At 32.3% G+C, this 24,746-nt stretch overlaps 1 protein-coding gene across 11 annotated transcripts in view; it reads left to right on the plus strand.

Annotated features, from left to right (window-relative positions):
* Window positions 1-24,746, plus strand: part of LOC111676377 (band 4.1-like protein 4) — a 104,700-nt gene that overhangs the window by 40,816 nt on the left and 39,138 nt on the right. For all 11 annotated transcript variants that reach the window (XM_046948015.1, XM_046948016.1, XM_046948018.1 and 8 more), the window contains exons 3-9: window positions 2,521-2,645; window positions 8,910-9,007; window positions 10,057-10,265; window positions 14,725-14,877; window positions 15,130-15,305; window positions 19,480-19,650; window positions 22,995-23,459. In XM_046948015.1, the coding sequence (XP_046803971.1) occupies window positions 2,521-2,645; window positions 8,910-9,007; window positions 10,057-10,265; window positions 14,725-14,877; window positions 15,130-15,305; window positions 19,480-19,650; window positions 22,995-23,459 (1,397 nt within the window). The remainder of the gene's footprint in view (window positions 1-2,520; window positions 2,646-8,909; window positions 9,008-10,056; window positions 10,266-14,724; window positions 14,878-15,129; window positions 15,306-19,479; window positions 19,651-22,994; window positions 23,460-24,746) is intronic.

The raw sequence follows: 24,746 nt of genomic DNA on the forward strand, positions 1-24,746 counted from the left end.
AACCCAATTTTTTAATTTATAAATTAAAGCTTAAAACACATATGTACATATATAATACCTGCAACCAATTCAACCATAGAAAGGTAACCAAGGACATAAACTTCTAAAACTATAAGTTATGTCCCAGGAAAACTTTACTTACTCGGTAAGCAGGCAAGTGGAATTACTTACTTTTGGTGTAAATAACTAATTATTTTTGTTTGACGAGGTTAAAAAAATAACTGATTACAAATGTGATTACCCGACTTTCGCGGACTTAAACCTAGCTCTACTGTTATATTTTGGTATTTATTAGAATATCCACTCCTCTGGCGGTCTGGATTTCTTATTCAGGAGATTCAGGATCGGTGTATAACTTAAAACTAGATTTTAATATAAAACAGTAAACTAAAGCCTATCTTAAAATCGATTAACAATCGAAGATGATGTGCCAAAACTATCGACTTAAGTCGCAGTATCTAAGCTGTCGACCAAAATCGCAGTGTTTAAGGTATCGACCGAACACGTAGTGTCTAAACCAATAACTGAAATTGCGGTGCCGAAACCAATAACTGAAGTTGTGGTGACGAAACTATCGACTGAAGTCGCGATGAAGAAACTATCGAACGAAGCCGTATTGTCTAAACTAACAACCGAAGTTGCGGTGCCGAAACCAATAACTGAAGTTGAAGTGACGAAACTATCGACCGAAGTACCAGTATCTAAACCAACAACTGAAATTGCGGTACCGAAACCAATAACCGATGTTGAGTTGACGAAACTATCGACTGAATTTGAGGTGACGAAACTATCGACCGAAGTCGCAGTGTCTGAAATTATCAACCAAAGTCGCAGTACAAGGTGGCACTCCCAGCATGTCCAAATATCGGGGGCTTAGAATACAGCAACCTTAGAAACCCAGAAAATTCTTGTCTCGGTTGAACTGTACTTACCATATACGGACTTAGTAAACTTATAGAGAAGTATACATAAACCAAGTGAGAATTATAACATATTACCAATATGCAAGCAATATATGATAACACACTAAACTGATATGTGATGTTTACACTAGGATGGATTTAAATAAATCGGTTCCCACTAAACTTAAATATAAATAATAATGCGGATTATTATAAAGGCGGGTATAAAAGATAAAAAATAATTATTTAATGGATATTTAGAATGAAATATATACAAGGTTATAAGCGTTGTCAGTCTCATAGTAGTAATAATCCATGTTACATGTTATTGAAAACGACCATTCATTACTAGGTAATGTATTAAATAACCACATTATCTAGATTACTTGTTACGAAAATTGAAAAATTTTTGCTGGGTTGATTCAACAACATCCTTTTTTTCCAATATTTGTACTACAACCAAACATTAAAGGATTTGCTTTATATGATTTCGAATACATTTACAACCAATATACTCTTTAAATAAATACATAGAAATGAAACCAGCAACTGTTTACCAACAGACTTCCATTCATTCATCATCCTTGTTATTTTCAATTTATTTATTTTATTTTTAAATAATTCCAATATCCAGTAAATCCTTTGATGACTGGGCTAATTGGGAATGTGATCAGGCGTAATTAATGAAAATGAAAAGTAAACGAAAAGTTTTTTCTTCGAACAACATTTCCAAAAGTTTGTGTATTGATAACGAGGTTTTAAGGATGCAGAAGAGTAGTATAGAAGTTCTGGTAATGAAAATATTTGTTTTTCAAACATATTAAAGAACATTTAACAAGACAAGCCAGAAGTAATACCTTCATAAACTTTCCCTTTTTTTCACTGCTTAAGTGTCTGTGTGTTGTGGATGGTGTGCTGCTGTGAAATTTAAACCTAAAAGCACTTTAGCTGCTTTCAAAGCAATTTTTGTAGGAAAACAAAGTTTTTCTTTCCACTAGGAGGAAAAGGAAAATGTTTAAATTGTCTTTACCAAACTGTGGCTGTTTTTCGGTTTAATAGTAGTAGTTGTTGTTATTGTTGTTGCTGCCGACACCATTAGAGCCTTAAATACTTTTGTTTTAAAATGTCCTAAACACGTTGTTGAAGGTCATAACGCAAATAACCGATCTAACCCGCACCGCTCTTTTTCTACTCTTCCTTTAGCCTTGTGCCAAAAGGACTCTGAGGAAATGTCTGGGTGTGTTGCCTTTAGTTTTATTGTATTTTAGTTTCAATTTATTTGGTTGTTGTTTATTCCTTTAAAATTTTCGGATGTTGGCAATTTATTGCTGTGTGTGTGTTTTTTTTTTTTATTTTCTGCACCACAACTTTTGGAATTTTAAACAGTCCTTGGCTGTTACGACGATGACGACGACGACTGTTATCTTAGATAAAAATAAAATCCTACAATAAATAAGTATTTGAAATTTATTCAATTTATATTCAATTTTCTGTGTTGTTTTTCTTTTTTATTATTTCTTTCTTTTACATTTAAACCATTTTATGACTGTTTTTTTTTGTCGATTTTCTTATCGATTGTTTATTGTTGTATTTAATTTGTTTGTTACTTTTTTTTCAGCATTGGTTGGATCCAGCCTCACGCATTTCCCGCCAATTAAAACCCAAAGCAGATCCTTATGATTTATATTTTGGTGTTAAATTTTATGCTGCTGATCCCTGTAAGCTGGTAGAGGAAATTACTAGGTAAGTAATGGCAGGGCTTTTACATAAGTAAAGAGTTTTCCAAAAGTGCGGTTTAATGGTAATAAATTGCGGTGTTGGATATGATTTATTTAGAAATAAAAAAATTTACATAAGGAATCCACGGAAGGCTTAAACACTTCGTAACATTTTTAAATAACCTACACCACTATAGTGGATGTATGCATTTATGCTGATGTTTGTTACACCCACAAATATTGGTCCTTCACCCACCCTTCTTAGAATCACTTTCTGAGTCGATTTAGCTATGTCCGTCTGTCCGCCCGCCTGTCTGTCCGTCTGCATCTTTATGCGTTGGCGCCGATGTTTGCAACACCCACAAATGTTGCTCCTACACCCACCATGAAGGATATCAATCTTTTTAGACTCACTTTCTGAGTCGTTTTAGCTATATCCTTTTATCTGTGTCCATGTAAACCTTGTACGCACGCTGCAATTTTCAAGGTAATTGGATGAAATTTGGCACATACTCTTCTTTTGGGTCTAGGACCAAAATTGAAAAATGATTAAGGTCGGTCAATTATTTCGCCTAGCCCCCATGCAATTGTCTCAAATTCACATGTTTGTGCTGATCGGGCATCATTTGATCCTCAAAACTCCCCCTTCAGAAAATGACTTGAAGATCAAGATTTACTTATAAACACTAACAACACGATTAAATTCTACACATATAACTTTGAAGATGGTATGGTTTACCATACCTTCGACTTTACATTCATACTTCTTATTTCTGCAAAATTTTAAGATTCTAGCTTTAATAGTTTCCCAGATAAATAAATTTCAAAATTTTAAGATTGTAGATCTAAAAGTTACCGAAATAAATGAATTTTTGTATTTAATTCATAAGCGAGGTCCGCTCATTATTTTTCCTAAATACTCCCGTTGATATTAAAGTGGCTGAGTAAATGGTGGCATCTTTTTATTATGTTTTATCAATATAAGGTTTCCTTTACTTATATGGGAGGTGCCACGCCCTCTAAACTATCCCGCCCATTTTGTACCCATATGTTCCCAGCAACAAAAAAAGAACTTCCAAAGACGCAAAATAAAATAGAATTTACACCATGGAAGTACTGAAAAAGTCCTGAAGATGTAATGATTTTAACACAGGCTTGTCATAAAAGGGATGTCATTTTTATTTGATTCCAAATTGATCTTTGCATCAAATCATTACTGGCAGTGAAAATCTTTGGCACTAATAGGACCTGAAAGAAACTACATATATTTTGAACTGCTGAAATAGCTAGATGATGATGATCATATCGATATAATCGATTCGTTTACAGTGGGAAAAGAATTGAAGTCAGAACAGGTTATTCGAAATTAACTTGATGCCTTTTTAGTCTTAATGAGTAATTGGCTTGAGAGAAATGTTTCTTACTTAAAATGACCAATACTATACATAAACTATGAACGACCAAAATTTGCAAGATCGTAGATTCGAATCCCAACAAAGGCTTATGTGAATTTCTTCGTATCTGAGTTTACATACATCCTATTAACCTAAACATTTTGACGGATTTAAGTAAATTTAGCTCTAAAATTGTTCGATAAATATTTCGAATATGTAAATAACAACTCACATCATATTAATTATTTTGAACACTTTCTAATTGTGTGGACAAAACTAACACCATTTGCTTAAATAAATTTCAAAAAAATCTTTATTATTTAACCATTCACTCGGCTCATCCTCCACTTACCTTATTAATTTACGTTTATAGACAACATGTGAAAAATTTTCCACTCCATAAAGCAATTATAAAAGTACAAACAAACATTTATCAATAATAAATATTTACAAACGACAGATGTTTAATGAAATAGAATGCTGATGAGAAAAAGCACTGAAAACAACGTAAAACACAGCAATGAATTGCAATGAAATGCAATCGCATAAATGCAGCCAAATATTAGAACACAAAAATGAATAAATGAAAGTTTTGAAAATAAATCAACCAAAACAAATAAAAACATATACGAAAGCAAAAAAAAAAAAAAATAACAAAACTACCAGACTAAAATTGCATTTGACACGTATTTATAGTTTAAAACTAAAATAACCAAAATCGAGAGCGAACAAAAAGAAATCAAATTAAATACCATAAAATGTTCCATTCATTTCATATATAGATAAATTCGTATGGTTTTTATGCCATGCAATCAATGGATAAGGCTTAAAAAAATATACAATATTTAAGCGATTTGGGAATGCTCATCATCATCAGCATCAGCAGCGTCGACATCAACAGTGATAACATGGTCATCACACGCTATTAAATATTTGTATCATTCTCCTTTCTATACTACATATGCCGTTCTGTTTGATATTTTTTAGAAAACTTTTATTATTTTTTTCTTGTTCAAAGTCTGCGGCCATTGACAATACCATCTAGTCTGTATGTGAATCAACTAACATTAACTCTAGCTACACTGAAAATAATCCATGCTTAAATTTATTAAACAAAAACTTCCTTCGTAATATTTACGAAAATTTCGTGCATAATATGTAATAAAATAAAAAAAAATGTCGTTTTATTTCACAAAAAGGATTCCGTTAAGACATTAAAAGCTATGTGACATTTAACTATAGTAACAAAACTATTTCGTTTTCATTTTCCCATAATCGACAACGAAATTCAAATCCATTTGCATTTAGTACATTTTTCTAAACTCAGTTTATTAATTAATATAAACTTTGCTAAAGAACTTACATCAACTTTCAAAGAACGTAAATAGATTTTAATTAAAACTGATCTAGAACTGAACTAGAACTGAACTAGAACTGAACTAGAACTGAACTAGAACTGAACTAGAACTGAACTAGAACTGAACTAGAACTAAACTAGAACTGAACTAGAACTGAACTAGAACTAAACTAGAACTGAACTAGAACTGAACTAGAACTGAACTAGAACTGAACTAGAACTGAACTAGAACTGAACTAGAACTGAACTAGAACTGAACTAGAACTGAACTAGAACTGAACTAGAACTGAACTAGAACTAGAACTGAACTAGAACTGAACTAGAATTGAACTAGAACTGAACTAGAACTGAACTAGAACTGAACTAGAACTGAACTAGAACTGAACTAGAACTGAACTGGAACTGAACTAGAACTGAACTAGAACTGAACTGAACTAGAACTGAACTAGAACTGAACTAGAACTGAACTAAAACTGAACTATAACTGAACTACAACTTAACTACAACTGAACTAGAACTGAACTAGAACTGAACTAGAACTGAACTAGAACTGAACTAGAACTGAACTAGAACTGAACTAGAACTGAACTAGAACTGAACTAGAACTGAACTAGAACTGAACTAGAACTGAACTAGAACTGAAATAGAACTGCACTAGAACTGAACTAGAACTGATCTAGAACTGAACTAGAACTGAACTGGAACTGAACTGGAACTGTACTAGAACTTAACTAAAACTTAACTTGAACTGAACTAGAACTTTTTGTATAAATTATTCCTGAATTATTTGCTGTGTATATTTTAGTACAATTCGGTTTGTGGGATTTGTTAAATGTAACAAATATTTTAAAAATGCCATCAATAAGTGAATCAATAAGGACTTAAATATTTTTGTTGCTTCTGTTATTGTTGATGTAGAACATTAAAATTTCATTTAGTTTGTTTATAAAAGTGTTATTAGAGTTTAACAATGTCTGGACACCCAAACACCTACAATTAATGATCAACATATAAACTCGGTCTAAAAGAATCATTAAAATTGTGAAATTTTTATATCTCTGTTATCTAAATATTGACATGCAAACGAGAAAGGGTTCTTTTTTATTTTAACGAATTCGATATCTTAAATATGCTGCATCATACAGCTTACACCAAGGGTAATCTAAGATTATATGTAACTTTCATATCTGTTTATAAAAAGTTCCTTTCTAAGTGTGGCCGTGCATTCTCGTCTGTGAGCCAAATTGAATCACCGGCGGTCCCATCATCTGATAAAAAAACCCTATTGATGCTTTAAGAATGTTCTGTCTCCACACGCATTCCCATGAACTAAAGACCTACCCTGATGCATTCCTGGACCTCTTTGAATCGCCCAATGGGGCATATTTAAATGGCATTAGACAACGCTTGTTATCACCAGATTTTCTGGCGATTTAACCACTAATTTTGGACAGCCTAATATTGATCAATTGACAAATGTCCTTAGTCCTTTCAACAAATTGATATTTCTGTTCAAATTTGTAATATAGACATTGTATTCTTCCTGTAAAACTCTAAATGTCGAATAAAACAAAATTTGTTCACATAAAATGCCTAAAGTTAGTATCTGTCTTTGACATCTCTTAAATTAAGTTCTTTCAAAGATCTACCAAATGAACTTATATACATTATACAACATAATAAATACATACAGTAAAAGTATAATTCTTATCTACACAAAATATTTTTACTTAGTTTTACGGCCTGTCATACGCAATTAAAGGGTGTTACCATTAACGCACACACCAACATACAATAGATTAAAGCCAACGTCTCCATTTCTATTTGTGGGTTGATAACAAAAATAATGATTACCATTGCTACAAATAATATCTATGAAACGAAAAATATGTATGTATATACTATGTATAGAATATAATAAAATAAACAATATTCTATAGATAATACTTCCATTAGATTATATTGTACTCGTATGAAAATATGTTGTATGTATATTTCTGAAAAGGAATGAAAACAAACAACAACATCAACAAAAACAGTGACAATATTGGACATAAAAAAGGAGTAGTTATTCGTAGTTGATGGTGCGTGTTTTGAATAACATACCAACACATACGTGATGATAAACCATTTGTCATCATCACCATTATCAAGAATATCATCATTATAATCCACATCGTTCTCGTCATACTCGTCATAATCCTCATGCCGAACATATTTCATAACAGTACATCATTGAATATATCAAGTACTCAAAAGTTATACAGTTTGTTTGAAAATACTTATATAGATACTGTTTATTGGGTTAATAAAAAAATAAAATCAAGTTTAGATTTAAACGTGATCACTTTTTCAAGCTCTCAGTTTATTTATTAATATAAAATTTGCTAATGAACTTATATCAAACTTAAATATATTTTAACTAAAACTGAAGTATAACTGAACTAGAACTGAACTAGAACTGAACAAGAACTGAACTAGAACTGAACTAGAACTGAACTAGAACTGAACTAGAACTGAACTAGAACTGAACTAGAACTGAACTAGAACTGAACTAGAACTGAACTAGAACTGAACTAGAACTGAACTAGAACTGAACTAGAACTGAACTAGAACTGAACTAGAACTGAACTAGAACTGAACTAGAATTGAACTAGAACTGAACCAGAACTGAACTAGAACTAAAAAAGAACTGATTTAAAACCTAATTAGTTTATAGACAACATCCGGTATAGACTTCTGATACAAGTCCTGAATCCTAAAATAGCTTCTGCTCCCATCCAAGTTTTTTTGTTAGATGTGTGGCACTTTGTGTTGCTGTTCGTTTGTGACTCTGTCTGAATCTGTATCTGTCACTGTTTATGATTTGTTATATTTGTCAAGTGTTCTGTCCTGTAACGTACCAACTTTCTACAGAACATGTACACATACCTAGTATGTATTTACAATTTACAAGTATAAATGCATGTGCAAAATCATGTAAGTGTTTGGGTACGAGTATAAATCTAAAGTAATAATTTTCGTAAATATTAACTTTTATCATAAAACTAAACAAATAACTCTTATTTGTCAGTCTATTCATATAGAAAAGGACATTATTTGGATATTTTACGCACAAACAAGATGACAAACAAACATACAATGATAGACAGATAGGCAGACAAACTTTTACCAACAATTATTCTTATTTAGAAGCTTTTTGAAAACTAAATGGGCAGTGTATAGAAAATACAAAAAGACATACAATATATATCATTTGAAGTTAAAAATATAAAATTTGTTTTCTTCAATAACTGTTACACTGTTTGTATAGAAGTGCTTGTCACTCATTCAGCTTTTAATTGTAGTTTTAAGTATGTTTGTTTTTGGTTAAAGGGTTATGAATATGTATTTATTTATAATGCTGTTGTTGTTGTGTTTCCATATGAAGATTTAACAATATTTGTTTTTGTTTTTATTTAAGTATTTGTTTGTTAAATTTATCCTTTTGTTTGTCTGTTTAAGATTGTCAAATATTTACGAAATGTCTCAATTGCAGGTATCAATTGTTTCTACAAGTTAAACAGGATGTTTTGCAAGGAAGACTGCCGGTTGCATTTGAACTTGCTGCTGAATTGGGTGCTTTCGTTGTGCAATGTAAGAAAATTTTGTATTTATTTAGATTTAAATATTTATGTAAATGAGATATTTATTAAAGAACTGCAGACACAGTTTGTGATATAGATGGTAAAGGAAATTAGTTAAGTAGATAAGTTAAGCTAAAACATACCTCTTACATACTGTTGTCTAAAAGAGTGAATCTATGTAAGAGCTTTTCAGACGTAAATGTTAATTAAGATCGTTTGATTGTACAGTCTTTGAATACTTCATAAGTTCTAGTTCAGTTCTAGTTCCGTTTAGTTCAGTTCTAGTTCAGTTCTAGTTCAGTTCTAGTTCAGTTCTAGGTCAGTTCTAGTTCAGTTCTAGTTCAGTTCTAGTTCAGTTCTAGTTCAGTTCTAGTTCAGTTCTAGTTCAGTTCTAGTTCAGTTCTAGTTCAGTTCTAGTTCAGTTCTAGTTCAGTTCTAGTTCAGTTCTAGTTCAGTTCTAGTTCAGTTCTAGTTCAGTTCTAGTTCAGTTCTAGTTCAGTTCTACTTTAGTTCTAGTTTAATTCTTGTTCAGTTCTAGTTAAGTTCTAGTTCAGTTCTAGTTCAGTTCTAGTTCAGTTCTCGTTCAGTTCTAGTTCAGTTCTAGTTCAGTTCTAGTTCAGTTCTAGTTCAGTTCTAGTTCAGTTCTAGTTCAGTTCTAGTTCAGTTCTAGTTCAGTTCTAGTTCAGTTCTAGTTCAGTTCTAGTTCAGTTCTAGTTCAGTTCTAGTTCAGTTCTAGTTCAGTTCTAGTTCAGTTCTAGTTCAGTTCTAGTTCAGTTCTAGTTCAGTTCTAGTTCAGTTCTAGTTCAGTTCTAGTTCTTGTTTACTTCTGGTTCCGTTTTAGTTATGTTCTAAATCAAAGTTAAAGGTTCTATTTCTCCTTTTGAGGACTCATCGGAGTAAATACCCGAACCAGTTCCAGTAACCGTTTTTCAATTGTTTATAAATTCCTTACTCAATTTACTAAACTAATACTCATTTTGCTAAGTACTTGTATATTTGCTTTTAATTTCACATTTAAGTTTATTAAATTTTCACTATTCTCTTCATTTCCCCTTCCAGCTGAACTGGGTGATTATGACCAAAGACGCCACTCCAAAGGTTATGTATCTGAATTTCGTTTGCTACCGAATCAGAGTAGTGAACTAGAAACACGGGTCGCTGAATTACATCAGCAATTAAAAGGAATGTCACCGGCAGCAGCTGAATTAAATTACTTGGATAAAGTGAAATGGCATGATATGTACGGTGTGGATTTACATCCAGTGCTGGTAAGTTTAATATGTGTTTTTCTTTTTTCTTCTTCATCTTCCCACATTAAACTGTTAAGTACAAAAAGGCCGTATGTAGAATAGCCAAAACAACCCTAATTTAATTTTATAATGCAAAACCATGCTCGTGTCCTCATGGAGGCAAAAGGTTTGGTTCCAACGAATAATTTTATTACCCAAAATGAAAAAAAAAACACACACAAGGCCAGCTTTATACACTCACAGTCATATAAAATGTTATGATGTGAGTTTAATGGCAGAAATTTTGTAACAAATGTTTGGTTTAGAATATGATGATAAAAAGCACACACGCTTGTTTTATTCTACTCCTGTGTCTTTCACTAGACATTTTGGTATTTAACACTTTTTTCTTTTTTTTTGCCAAGAGGACTCGTTGCTATTTTAGAAGATTTTCATTGTTGTTGTACAATTATTTGAAGAGAATAGTAAATGAATGAATTGATATATTTGGTTTGGTTTCATTTTGTTCGTTTGGTTCATTTACATTTTTTATGGCAGTCTTGATAGAGCATTAGACCATGTCGCATAAATCACCTTGTTTTAAAGGTTTGTTAGCTGGTCTACCCCATTGTGCCCTTCTACTTTTACCCCCTTTTGCTAACAATTGTATAATGTGTATTTGATGGTTGTTTGTGTTGTTTATGTTTTGTTGCCATTTTAGTGGTTCCCAGTTTTATTTTATTTATTCCTTTTTTTTTTTGAAAAATTCTTGATAAGAATTTTGTTTCTGGTGTTGTTACACATAATAAAAAGTAAATAAACTAATACACATAAACAAAACCTTACATACACTTACATATTAAAAGGGATATTCCGGCAGTTGGGAAAGACTGTCCTCGCTATGTACGGGAGCTATGTAACTACTTTGTTATGTAAATTTTAATTGATCCTTGTATCAAATATCGGATTAGTCTTTTGGTATCACTCAGCTACTTAAAAGCTGTAATTTATTATCTTATCTTGGTAGTGCAGGGTTTATCATTCACGCGATCAAAAGAAGGACTTGAAGTTGTAGTATCAGAATTGCTAAAATCTAAATTGGAATCAGGACGCTACAAATAAACTTGAGTTAAATTCTGCCCTACGAGCAGGAGTCCGATCACAGATATCATCTCAGAGACTAACATCAAATTGACCTTTTAAAACGTAATGGCAGAGATGTTGTTTCAGATATTTTAAAAGGAGATGTTAAAAAGACTGCCTAAAAGGGACATATAAACTACTTGCCGCATTTCTGGGCTACACTCTTATAATCATATTTTAACATGGTGTTGTCGTTGTTGCCATCAAAATTTATTAGTTTTATAATTTTTCATAAATTAGTATCATGAGTGCGAACAAAATGAACTAACAAGAACATTTTTTTTTTCATTTTGGAACTCATACCCAACAAAAAATATTTTAAAGGACATTGTTGGAATTTATGTTAATTTTTCTCTTTTATTATTTTTTCAACTTCTTTTATTTAGTAACGAACAAAATCCTGCTGGCAAAGTATAGTATGAGGTTGTGCGATTTAAGTCTACATATTTTTATGCGATTAAGTTCATGTAATAAAATATAAATTATGTTTTACATAAATACATAAACACATACATTCATCTAAACGTTCACATACAAAGAACTAGCAAATTGTAATAAAACATGAATTAAATTCTAGTTTTATTGATATTAAATAAGAATAGTAGACTTTTAGATCTTAACAGCAAAATGTTAATGAATTACGAATCTGTGTAGAAAAATTTATTGCCACCATTAAGAAAAACAATTAAAGTGGGGGTGGAGGGGGTCAAGTTGGGTCATGCAGTTATAATAGGGGGAATATCTTTGTATATGGGACTTTAAAAGCGATAAAATGGGAGAATATTTTAAAAATAGTTAAAATTTTGTTTGAATTGGGAAAAGAGTGTATGACACTTATTTGTTCAGTATCCTTGAATTTAGAAGAATTTAATTTGGAAATTATTTGGATTCATGTGGTTTCCGAGAGAGCCAACTAGCATTTCTTTAAAATTTTTTTAGTCTCATCATTGATATATCACTGAGGTAGTCCAGATTATGAAATATTTAGTTTGGCTTCATAAATTTAGATATCATGTAAAAAGTTTTCTTCTCCTCCTAAAGAACTCAAACAAGAATTGTAATACATCAGTGATATCTTATTCAAGTCATATAAAGGGCTAAGAAGTCAGGATTATTTTCTATGAATAGCAGGGACACCCAAATTAAGTATCTTCTCCCTCTCTCTCTCTCTCTTATGCTCTGTAAAACTGTCATTCACATAGAACGTTTTATGGCGATTTTTCTTCTTATATCATATCATATTATAAGAAATAAGATTTGCAACGCATTAGTGATGTACTATCCAAGTCTCTTCTCTCATCCATACATCGATTACTTCCGATACTGCGGTCAGATAATTTTGTCTAAAGAAGATCAATTATTTAGATTCTCTTTTGCATTTTAACAATCTATGCAATAACTATTACATGGAAACCCAGCGCTGCTAAAAACGTTAGAGTAGATTGATACCGTATAGTTCTAGAGGGTCCTGTCGAAATAGAGTCGAAATGACTCCATTTTGACATGGCCACTCCATTTGCCAGATGTAGTATTGTAATGATATTAGAGCCAGCCTGAAGACGTAAGAAATCTCAACATGTTATTAAGGTTAGACCTAGATATCTCACCAACATTGGATCTGAAGTAACTGACATGCAACTCTTAGCGCCATGAACAGGGCATTAACAGAGAATGTGGGTCATAATAACTTATTTACAGCCTTTTGAAGAGAGAATATCAGACAGGTGACCAAACCTTCCTGCATTGTCTGACTAATAGGAAAGCTTTGGGGATAAAAGTGCAGCTTGGCTGTTGACAAACATGTCAATGTTGTCACAGTTATTAGAAATCATACGGGAATATCAGACAGGTGACCAAGCCTTCCTGCATTGTCTGACTAATAGGAAAGCTTTGGGGATAAAAGTGCAGCTTGGCTGTTGACAAACATGTCAATGTTGTCACAGTTATTAGAAATCATACGGGTTGTCATTATGGCAAATACTTTAGCCCAGAAATCGTTAAAGTTGTTTGGAAGACGATGAGAGATATCTGGAGACCTAGCCTTCTTTCATTGTCTGACTTATAGGAAAGTTTAGTGGAAAATGTGCCGCTTGACAAAAATGTCTATTCTCGCACGTATATTGAAATCGTATAGTTAGTTCCCTTTAATGGAAAACATTAAAGTTATTGGGAACACTATGAGAGATATCAATAGTTTTTCCGATCATTTTGTGAGGGAAACTGACTTGTCGTCTTTGTAGTTTATGATAGTTGTAAATGATATAAAAACAATTGGTTCTGAGTATTTTGGGACATTTTCATTGACACAAACCAATGGAAGTACTGAAAAACACCTGAGGAAACTATGATTTTAACACAGGCTTATCATAGAAGTTATATTTTTATTTTATTTCAAATTCACTACAACTGATGTCATTCTCAGGAAGTAATTTTTATGTTATTTCTTTAAAGTTATTAGGAAGTGAAATTGTAGTGTAATACAACTAAGTTGACTAAATAAATTACACGCATTTATCAATCAATTCCAAAATAAATTGAAAAAATTTCAGTACAAAACAAAAACCTTAAATTTTAAACAAAATTGATCTCTTTTCGCTTCTTTGGAAGTCAATAAACATCACTTCTACTTAGAGCTACACTTGAAGTGGTGATAAATGTTATTCTTTAGAAGTTCTTCGTTTTACTTTTGCTGGGTCCGTTAACGTAATTAAGACATTTTTGAATATAAAAATCGAAACAGAGGGAGGGATATCCCTCTCATTCGTTGTAATGTTTAAACTAATTTAATTATTTGAATTATTATCTTAAATAATCCTTGAAAAGTCCTTGAAGAAAATGATAAACCGTTTTTTCCTGAAATTAAATATTAAATTACCATTAAATACTATTGAACGTCGTACATACCAGTAGCAACGTTCAAATGTTTTTTTTTTTTCATTGAAAAAAGTTCAAAAGAATTTCCCTTTAATAACGCTTTTTAGAGACAATTAACTATTATTTATTTCACACTTTCAACAGAAGCAACAACAGAAACTTAACAAACACAACTATTCTATAAGGATAACTAACAAAGTCCTTAGAAACTTCTTTAGAACTCTTTTACTTGGAAAATTTATCAACTTTTCATTAACTTAATTACAAACATTATTTAAACAAAAAAAAAGAAACATTAAAAACAGGAGAAATTCTTTGGATAATAACCAAACTTGGTAACAGTTTGACAATAGCTTTTTTTCCGAATGAAGAAAAATTTTCTTAGAATATATCTTTGTAGTAAAAGAACAAAAAGTTTTTTCAAACATCGTATATTATAAAAAAATTTTAATGCATTTTTTTTTTGCTTTTCATTTTCCAGGGTGAAGATAGTGTCGAATATTTTCTTGGTCTAACGCCAAGTGGTATCGTAGTGCTGCGTAACAAGACAACAGTGGCTCATTATTATTGGCCTCGCATAGCCAAAGTTTATTATAAAGGACGTTATTTCATGCTAAGGATAAGTGATAAAAATGTAAGTATGTAAATTACTGTTTTGCTTTTATTGCAAACAAAAAAAATTGTAGTTTATTATCAAAGGCGTTAAGATAAGTTGTAGCATAACTAACAAGTTGCAAGACATTTTTATCATAATTTGTTGGCAAAAGTTTGTCAAGTTGAACGAAAAAAAAATGCCGTTTGTTAACATACAATAGATAAATGGTTTATTTTAGTTTTTCTTTAACAAGTACCTCTGTACTAAACTCTTTTTTCGTTTTCTCTTTAGAACGAGTTAAGTACTTATGGCTTTGAAACACCTCGCAAATCAGCCTGTAAACATTTATGGCGCTGCTGTGTTGAGCATCATGCATTTTTTCGTTTAATGCGTGTGCCACCAACGCTACCAAATTCTCCCACAAATACTTCAGATATTTTTCAATTGGGTAGCAGACTGAAATGCAGGTAAGTTGTATATTTTGCAAAGTTTTTTTTTTCTCATAAAATTTGTCAAGTTTTTAAACATTTCTTTTTTATGTCATTGTCATGATGATGACAACGAAAATAGTTTTTTTTTTGCAAAGAATCGCGATGTGATAAATTATGAAAATATTTTAAGCGAATAACTTAAAAGAAAATGTAAACGCATGTAAATTGTTTGTTGGAATTTTGTTTAAATGAGCATAAGGAAAAAATGTTGTAAATAAATGAAAATTTTTTAGTTCGAAAAGTTGAAAAATATTTATGTTGGTTAAAAGTTGTTATTTGTTGAACATTTTTTAACTTCGTTTGATGTAAGGATTTTCAAATGGCGGTCTTCTGAAACTGCTAAATAACAAGAATACGTTATTTTAAAGGTCTTCTTACAAGATGAATTCTGTACTAGTTATTGGTGACATTATTTTTTTGTATATGTGGTTGATACTGCGATCATATGGGTAAGTTAAAGAAGCTGCTGCCGTCTCAACAGATGTCAAAGCTACGCTACCACGGGCAACAATCTTCTAACATCCCCCGGGGGCACGTTATCTTGACGAAAAATAAAATGATTACAATACCACTAAGGTATTGCAATACTGGGGAAAAAAGGTGCTACCAATAACTCTAGCCTACCGGGACTATAAACTGGTAATATCACTTTAGCCTCAGAGATGCCTTAAAATGATTTGACATGGGGTCAAACCAGAAAACCATAGGCTTTTCGGGATCCACGTAGTGGTAGTGATTTAAACCCAAATTCACCGAAATAGTAATTTGGGGTAAGAAAACAGTTGTATGGTTTTCGGGATTAGATCGGTGTTGTTGCCCATGACAACAAAAATCCCACATAGGAGTGACTGTTGAACTAAGCGTTGGAAATGGTTTGGTGTTAAATCTATATGATACATCTTTAGGTGCTGTTATCGACTCAACAGAGACCATCCCATCTGCGTGGTTATAATCGGAGGTGATATTTTTACATTTCGGAAGTTAAACAACAGGGCAGCAATGGTCAGAGATTAGATAGCTCAAGTACTTCAGCAATGTACATGCTTGATCGGAAATTCCATGTATGTACGTAAATAGCCATAGGCGTGTTTGTACCGCTTCTAGTTTTTAGAAGCGAAACAAACCACAGGGCAAGTTTATGGAATAATAAAATGTTGGATTTGAGTTGTGAATGCAAAGATTGAATATGAACTGTCGTACGGATACTATTGGATTCTGAGTTGTATCTATAATGGATTCTGAGTTGTATCTATAGAGATATAGGAATTACAGAAACAGTGACGGTTGAAGTAGCGGAGGAGTTATTGAGACTTAGGAAAATTTTTTAATATCCTAATCTTCAAATTATCGGCGGTTTTCATTCATAGTTAAGTATATTGGATTTTACTCTAAATATGCTAAACTTATCACAGAAGAACCTTGTGTCTTCTGTAGTTTAAACAAGAGAAGCTATCTCAGTAGTGTGGTTGGGCAACTTTAAGATATCCAGGAATGTACTGGGATGAACCTTTGATGATAATGCTTTTAGGGACATGACATTTCTCATAGCAGCAATAGGTTCTATCGGCTCGAAACAGTGATGGTCCTTTCCCTTTTTGGTGTTTAGTCCACCGTGAAATAAAGCCAAGATGACAGGTTTTCACGTGAAGCAATTCGACATTCTTTCAGTCTTCTAAGATCGAAAAATTAACTGGTTTCTTATTGATCAGATAAGTATCTTAATTACAAGAAATTCATCTTGATAGACGTCAAGCTATGAGTAGAACATAAACTAATAACTTGAGTATATTGGGGAGTTGGAGAAAGGCTTTGAATTTAAAAGTCGATTTTCAACTTGGAGAGAAAATACACAACAGAGATAGTGAAGGAACTTCTTGAACTTTTCATACAGTGTTTACATTGGATGGGGATAATTCACCACTGAAGCAGAACGATTGGTCATCGACGTCTTATAGTGAATGTGTTCCATTGTGCAAAGCACTGAAAGCATTATTCCAAGAAGATTGTCGTCGACTCTTAACAAGAGGTTTCAAAATGGTTCGAGTACGTCTCTGGCAGAATAACATTCTATTATGACAAAGTTCAGCTGCAATAACTCAACCGCCTTAACTTTAGAACATGGCACTCTCTCTGGGATATATTCACCTCACAACAGGGCAAATAAAATTGGCTTGAATCATTCTTAGTCGCAAAGACTGAACAGTCCGTTCGTTGTCATAAAGATTAGAAAAGGTCACGGCTAATGGCCAATATTTTTTAAAAACAAATTAAAACAAAAAAAAAATCCAAAAATTCTCTTCAAATTACTAAAACTAAACTATTTAAATATTTAAAATTAAATATTTAAGTCTTCTGACTAACTTCAACCATCTTTAAACAATTATTTAATTGCTAATTATCCTAATGGTTTATTAAGTGAGAGAGAAAAATACTATGAAATTATTTTTCCATTACAACCGATCATATACACTAAAACACATAACTAAATAACAAAGTAGTACCGACAAAGTCAAAACAAAAGTTTTCACATTTAATTTGTTTAACAAAAACTTTTAGTTCTAGCAACAAACTCCTTTCTCAAGAAGAGTAAAACTAACTTTACATTTTGCCAGACGAAACGTATAATAAGAACATGAAACATGTTAATCTACAAAAAAACTGAAATGAAAAACACATTTCCTAATTAAATTACTTAAAAAACAAACTTTTGCAAAAAAAATGAAAGAAATAAGAAAAAAATAATTTCTATATTGCACTTTTTCTACAAGCTGCATGTGCTGGCAATGTCTATGAAAGTTTCTCACAACATTTTCATGGTCATTACCATGTAAAGTTATGATTTAGTTATGGTGACAGACACATTATTAAATTGAGAAATAGACTTTTTTATATTTTGCAACTTAATTATTAAATTATTATTTAATATGTACATCATGAAGACAGGAACTTGGTTTTGAAGCTTTTTGTCGAGATACGAGAATATTAAACATAATTATGAACTTAAAAGCCCTATTAGGCGAATTCAGTTGTATGGGGCTATGTTAAATAATGGACCCATGTAAAACATTTTCAAAACAATTCGTCTCTGGTACCACAGAATATAATGTGCCAAATTGCATTGAATTGTCTCCAAAATTGCAACCTTAAGTTCTGTTGTATGGGTGCTAGGACCGAACTTAACCATTTTCAACAGGCTTCGTCCTTTTACAATAAAAGATCATGTGCCAAATTTCATTGAATTATTTTCAAAATTGAGACCTGCAGTTTAATTATAAAGTTTAGATGGACGGACGGACAGACGGAAGGCCATATCTAAAGCAATTAAGAAAATTATTCGAAGCCGATTGGTGTACTTTAAGGTGGGTATAGGATCAATGCTATTGTGCGTTACAAACATAACCACAGCCCTTTGGAAACCAATTAGTCACGTCTGCCTACCTTTCAGAAATGATAGATAATTGATAAATAAACACAAAATTTGATGATGTGATAAAATCGATTACTCCGTTTTCTAGTTATTCAGGTTTAAGAAATGTGCCCCATGGCGAATTATCCCCCATCTACCCTAATATGTTTGAAATAAGAGAGGGACTTTCTAAATATCCATACATATATATGGGCAAATTCTTGAGAAGAGATCGAACTAGTTATTCAGATTTGGTAGATATGACCCTATGGCGAATGATTCCCCTATGGGCAGTTTCCTGACAAATGATCCAACTAAAAAAAATGGTTTGGATGAGAATTTCATCATGATTAGTACTATTGAATAGTATGACAGACACAAATAGTTTACTCTATCTGTCAAGAACTCCATTCGGACTCTATAGTGCTTTCAACAGACAGACGGACAGACATGGCTAGAAAGTCTTAGGACTCAGAATATAAATACTTTTGTGGATCTATGACCAATATTTCGATGTGTTACAAACGGAATTACAAAATCAATATACCCCCATCTTTTTTGATGATGGGTATAAGAAAGTGGCGCAATAACGACTAAACATTTACCTTTCTATTTGAAAACAATAAAAATTTAACCACATCAATTATTCCGCATATTTATGTAAATAAATTATCAACAAAAACATACTTTTTTATATTATAAAAAAACCTCAATATTTCTTTTTCTTTTCTATTTCATTTATAGCAAAGAAAAATCATCAAAAGATTCTTTATTTATTAATCGTTCACCTCCTGCCTTTGTGCGTGTTCCCTCTAAACGTCAACCACGACGTATAATGGATGATTTTTTAAATGGCTGTAAAAAATCAGAGCAATTTGGTGGCAGTTCAGCATTTTTAAATGCCAAAAATGCGAGGTAAGTTTAATTATTTAGAAATATAACAAAAAAAAAAAACTTAAAAGAAATTTTGTAAATTTAAGCGTTTGATGATGGTGACAAAATTTTAAATTATAAATTGGGTTTTCAGTTTTTAGCTTCAAGCTAAGCTTTTGAGTTTGTTTCTTAAAATTAATATATATTTTTTTTTATTAAAATTTTCTTTTATTTCCACTAAATTCATGACACAAAGTCATTTTGTCAAATTGAATTGTTTTGTTTGTCTTTATTGCAACTTGTGTGCTGTAGATTTAAGTTAATGTAATCGCAACATACAACAATTGTTTTCTATGTTTTTTTTTTTTTTTTTTGTATTTTTCTTTTTGTGTCTAGACTTTACAAGAATCAATTTTATGCCTCAAAGTAAAAAAAGAATATCTTTCTAAGAAATTAAATAATAAAATAAATTGTTAAATTCTTGTTCAAAGTTGCCAGCCAAGCATGTTTCCATACGTGGGTTGTTTGTTAGATTACGGGAGACAATCATATTATTATTTATTTTTTATTTTCATTTTAAATTCTATTCGATAAGTTGTTGATGGGGAAATTTTTTAGTAGTTAATAGTTATTGATGGCAAACAAAATGTGTTGTGTCATTTTGTTTTTTAACTGTTATAGAAAATTTCTGGAAAATCGATTAAAGGAACTGGCAATTCCTATAAAAATTTCTATATATTTTTTCAATTTGAATGTAAAATAGGGAAATTAAACATGTATATACATAGGTATGTATATGTAGTCATTGATGGTATTGTATTAAAACTTTAGAATCAAAGTATAATCAATCCGAAGAATTTAATCCTCACATCGAAAATTTTTATACCCTACACCATTATAGTGGGTAGTTCTGTACAAGTCTTGTTTAAGTCTTGTTTTGTTCTGTTGAAGTTCTGTTCTGTTCTAGTTCTGTTCTAGTTCTGTTCTAGTTCTGTTCTAGTTCTGTTCTAGTTCTGTTCTAGTTCTGTTCTAGTTCTGTTCTAGTTCTGTTCTAGTTCTGTTCTAGTTCTGTTCTAGTTCTGTTCTAGTTCTGTTCTAGTTCTATTCTAATTCTGTTCTAGATATGTTCTAGTTCTGTTCTAGTTCTGTCCTTCTTGCTAATTAAATATAGATCTGTAAATGTCTGTAGGGATATGGCATATCTCATAGCACCAATATGCTGTTTTACGTGGTTTTGATACGACCCTGTCAGCTGTAACAAGTGATTGCCTTTTCCTTTGTCTCGGTTAAACTGAGCTCGGTCATGACTGCTGTCATATCACAATACTATGGCAATAGATTAGACAGCTCGAGTACTTGAGTCATGTACAGAAATTGCCATATGTGTGTGTAAGATGAACAATGGGCGATGAAGAGTCGTCAAAGAAGCTCACCCAGTGGTTGAAAAAGGGCAACATGGCAGGTGTTCACTTAAATCCTTTCGACATTCATTTCACGCTCCAAAGAATGAAAGACATTATATAGTTACTGTGTAAGAAAAGAACATGAGAGAGTTCCATTGCATTCAATGTAAGATGTTTTCAGATATTCGATCAGGGTAATTATCATTAGCGTGTAAGGGACACCGGTGTTCCAAGATTTTTACGTTTTTTCTCGATTAGAGCGTTATTTTGAGTTTATAGCTACAGTAAATGTTTATTTGCAAAGAAAAATATGTTATTTTTTAGATCACTATATGCTAAAAAGAATAATATCCTGCGAATGAAAACAATTTTTCATTTTTCATCAAAAATGATCAATATCCGTTAAATGAAGTGTGTTTGGTGAAATCATATCCCTAAAAAGTCCAGCAGTTTAGTTTTGTGCTTGAAAGGGATAACTATCTCTAAAGAACAATTAAACACATTAAGAAATTCTTCTCTAGCGATTTTCATAAAACGTTAACTTTTTTCACTGCTATACATTCATATATAGTCCAATTAATCACGTATTCTTCAATGCTAAATTAACTCTTATTCACTAAGATAGCACAGGAGAAAAAAAAACAGAACACTCGTTAATCACATCCGATAATTTCCAGACACAATCAAACCATTTGTATAGCGCTTCTTTAACAACATTTATCTCGGATCACATCATAGATTGTGTACAGGAATTTGTTATTAAATTCAAATTATTATCTCTTTTCCGCAATCTTTATTTAAAATCTACAACATTGATACTCGTACAAAACAATCAGTTGTTAGTTGTACAAGTACGTATGTATATATATGTGTGTGTATGTATTCCCTTTAGAAACACAACAATTTTATGTTATAGTACGTGGTACATTGAAATGTACATATGTCCATACATAACTCTCCTTTCAACAAAATTATTTACACAGAATATAGTAGTTTTGTACATGACTGACTGACTGACTGACTTTCCGACTGCCCACATTCCAATGTAACAACTATAATGATGCAAAAAATTTAAATTGTCCATAACTTAAAAACCAATAACATTAAATCACACGACGAAGACGAAATGAGATAAAGGAAAACAAGAAAAAACACACATTCACCTAATGGAACATTAATTTTCTTTTTTCTCTCTAGCAGAACTAACTTCCTCATATTCCGTAACTGGCATGGTCTGTTGCCACGTTGGAAAGGCTTTTTAGTCTTTTACCAGCAAACTTATTTTTTCTATACGAAAAATAGTCGTAAAAAATAAAACTGGTAAACAAATTTACTTTAAATGGCAATACATAAATCATATAAAAGAATGGAGTTTAGTCCGTCCGTCTATCTCTATGTTTGACTGTGTGTAATAAGTACAAACGTCCACTACACTTCTCAACAACATGCCAAACAGTGAAAAATAACAAATATTTAACAACAACCATACACATACATACACTGAAACTCCAGGACAAAACACACTTTAGTACCTTGGAAAGATGTTTGGTCACCACACATTCATTATGAATAAGTGCCGTACAAGTCAAACAAATAATTCACTTGCTAGTCCAAGTAACAGAAACAAATGTTTCGGCTGGAAACCATACCAATGCCACATGGTTGCAACTAAGCTAATCGCGCCTGTAATTACTCAATTACAAATATACATCTTGCTTTCTAGTTCTATTTTAAATGTCCATGTAAGGAGTTAAAGATGTAAGTTGGCTTATCAAAGTGGAGTTGAAGTTTAGCTTAAAGCAGAAAGGGTTTACACAGAAATAAATAACTAACTGCCTTTAATTTAGATTTATGTTTAAACAATTTATATTTAAGACTTAATAATTGATCAATTTTTATTTATTTTATAGATGTAGTGTAGAACTCTCTGTAAACTCTTGTACTAATTTTTCATTGAACACTTTGTTTTATTCCTTTATACAGCAACTATGAGAGTCCCTATCGTTCAACGTATAGTATACCCACTAGTCTTGGCATTAATCCCTATCATCAGCAGTCACAACATACAATGCCGCATAGTCAAAGTAATTACAATAATAGCAATGGTGTTGGTGGCAGTCATATACAGACACCTGATTCCCCCCGTAGTACACGTAGCGCTCCATGGCCGAGGTCACAGCAACGTTCGCTCTTTGGCAATAAACCGTCCAGTCCACGATCCGTACGTTCGGCTAGCACAACAGGTGGTGGCGGTGCTAACGGTGTTGATGGCAGAGGCGGCAGCAGTAATCATCACCATCATCATTCGCAACACAATACGCATTCGCGTTCTTCACAGCGTGATCACGTAACATCAGCCAATGGCACCACAAACAGTCAACAGCAACAGCGTTATCGATCTAGTTCGGTGGAGAGTCATTCCTCAAATGATTCACGTTCCACACGCAGGTAATTGAATTTGTCAGTATGATGATCATCAATATTAAGAACTTGGAAATGTGTTGTAGTTTTTCTTCTTTTTTTGAAGGTTACGAAAATTATTTATTTATATTTTACAGAGTTGTGTAAGTTTGGGCACAGGTGTATTATGTTGACATTCACAATTGATGTCGTAGCGTTGTATGTCATATAAATTTTTCAAATAAAAATTTTTGGAACCAAAACAAATTAATAATAAAAATATGATGACATACTGCGATACAATCGTACAACACCGATTGTGAATTGAGCGATTGTGTTAGAATAGCCCTTTGCTTTTTATGGAAGTAGTATGGGTTTGGGTTACGTGGATTTCTTGCTAGTTCACTCGAAGGCCTTTAGAATCGCCATTCCTTTATGACTATTTGTTTCCTGAGGTCTTCAACCGGTATTTTCAATAAAACCGACCATGTTTACTAGTGTCACATCTCTAAAGGCAGTCCAGATCATAAAAAAACGTCTAACAAGATAGAATAGTCTGTGCTCTTATAAGGCTGGGTAGTCACATATAAGGTGTTGTACCGATTCCACTTCTTCTTCGTCTAAATAGCTTCTATAGTAGCTACAACGTGGGTAGTTCCGACATATGTCTAATCATACAGTACCCAGTAATTATAGCAGTTAGAACCCCAATCGTGTCTAGAGCAGAGCAGTCTCGATATTCTACAAGTGGTGATATTTGACTATATGAGTTCCGTCTCACTCAAAGCACAGTCATCTATCAATTTTGATAGGGTCATCCGAGGATATTTCTTTATGCAAGAGTTAGGTCTAGGGACGACCTCTTGGTTGGGAATTTATTAAATATTTCATTTTCCCGGACGCCCTTTTATCCTGGAACCCATGTCAATTCAACGTAATGTTGTGTCACTGGTGCCAATGATTAAACACTATTGAGAAGACATTTCGACTTTATAACATTGGAGTTAAGAGCATTGATTGAATCAATGTTGCCTCAATATATATGTAGAGTAAAATTTTCGAGATTAAGTTCCCAGATTCTTTTCAAGACTGTATCGATGAAATATATTTTTGTCTGAAGGGCCGCACAAGTGGCAGGTAGTTGAAAAGACCGAAGAAGAATCCGTTTTTCTAAGAAGATTAACGAACCGGTTCCACTTTCTGCCTTTGAGCCATCAGTATAGATTGAGTTCACACCGTTCTTTAGTACAGTGTTCGCGGCTAAATCATCCCTTGTCGGTATTCTGGTATTGAATGTTATCATTGCAATCTCAACATCCAACAGGTTTTAAATTT

This window comes from Lucilia cuprina, chromosome 4, assembly GCF_022045245.1.
Source record: "Lucilia cuprina isolate Lc7/37 chromosome 4, ASM2204524v1, whole genome shotgun sequence".
Classification (NCBI taxonomy): domain Eukaryota; kingdom Metazoa; phylum Arthropoda; class Insecta; order Diptera; family Calliphoridae; genus Lucilia; species Lucilia cuprina.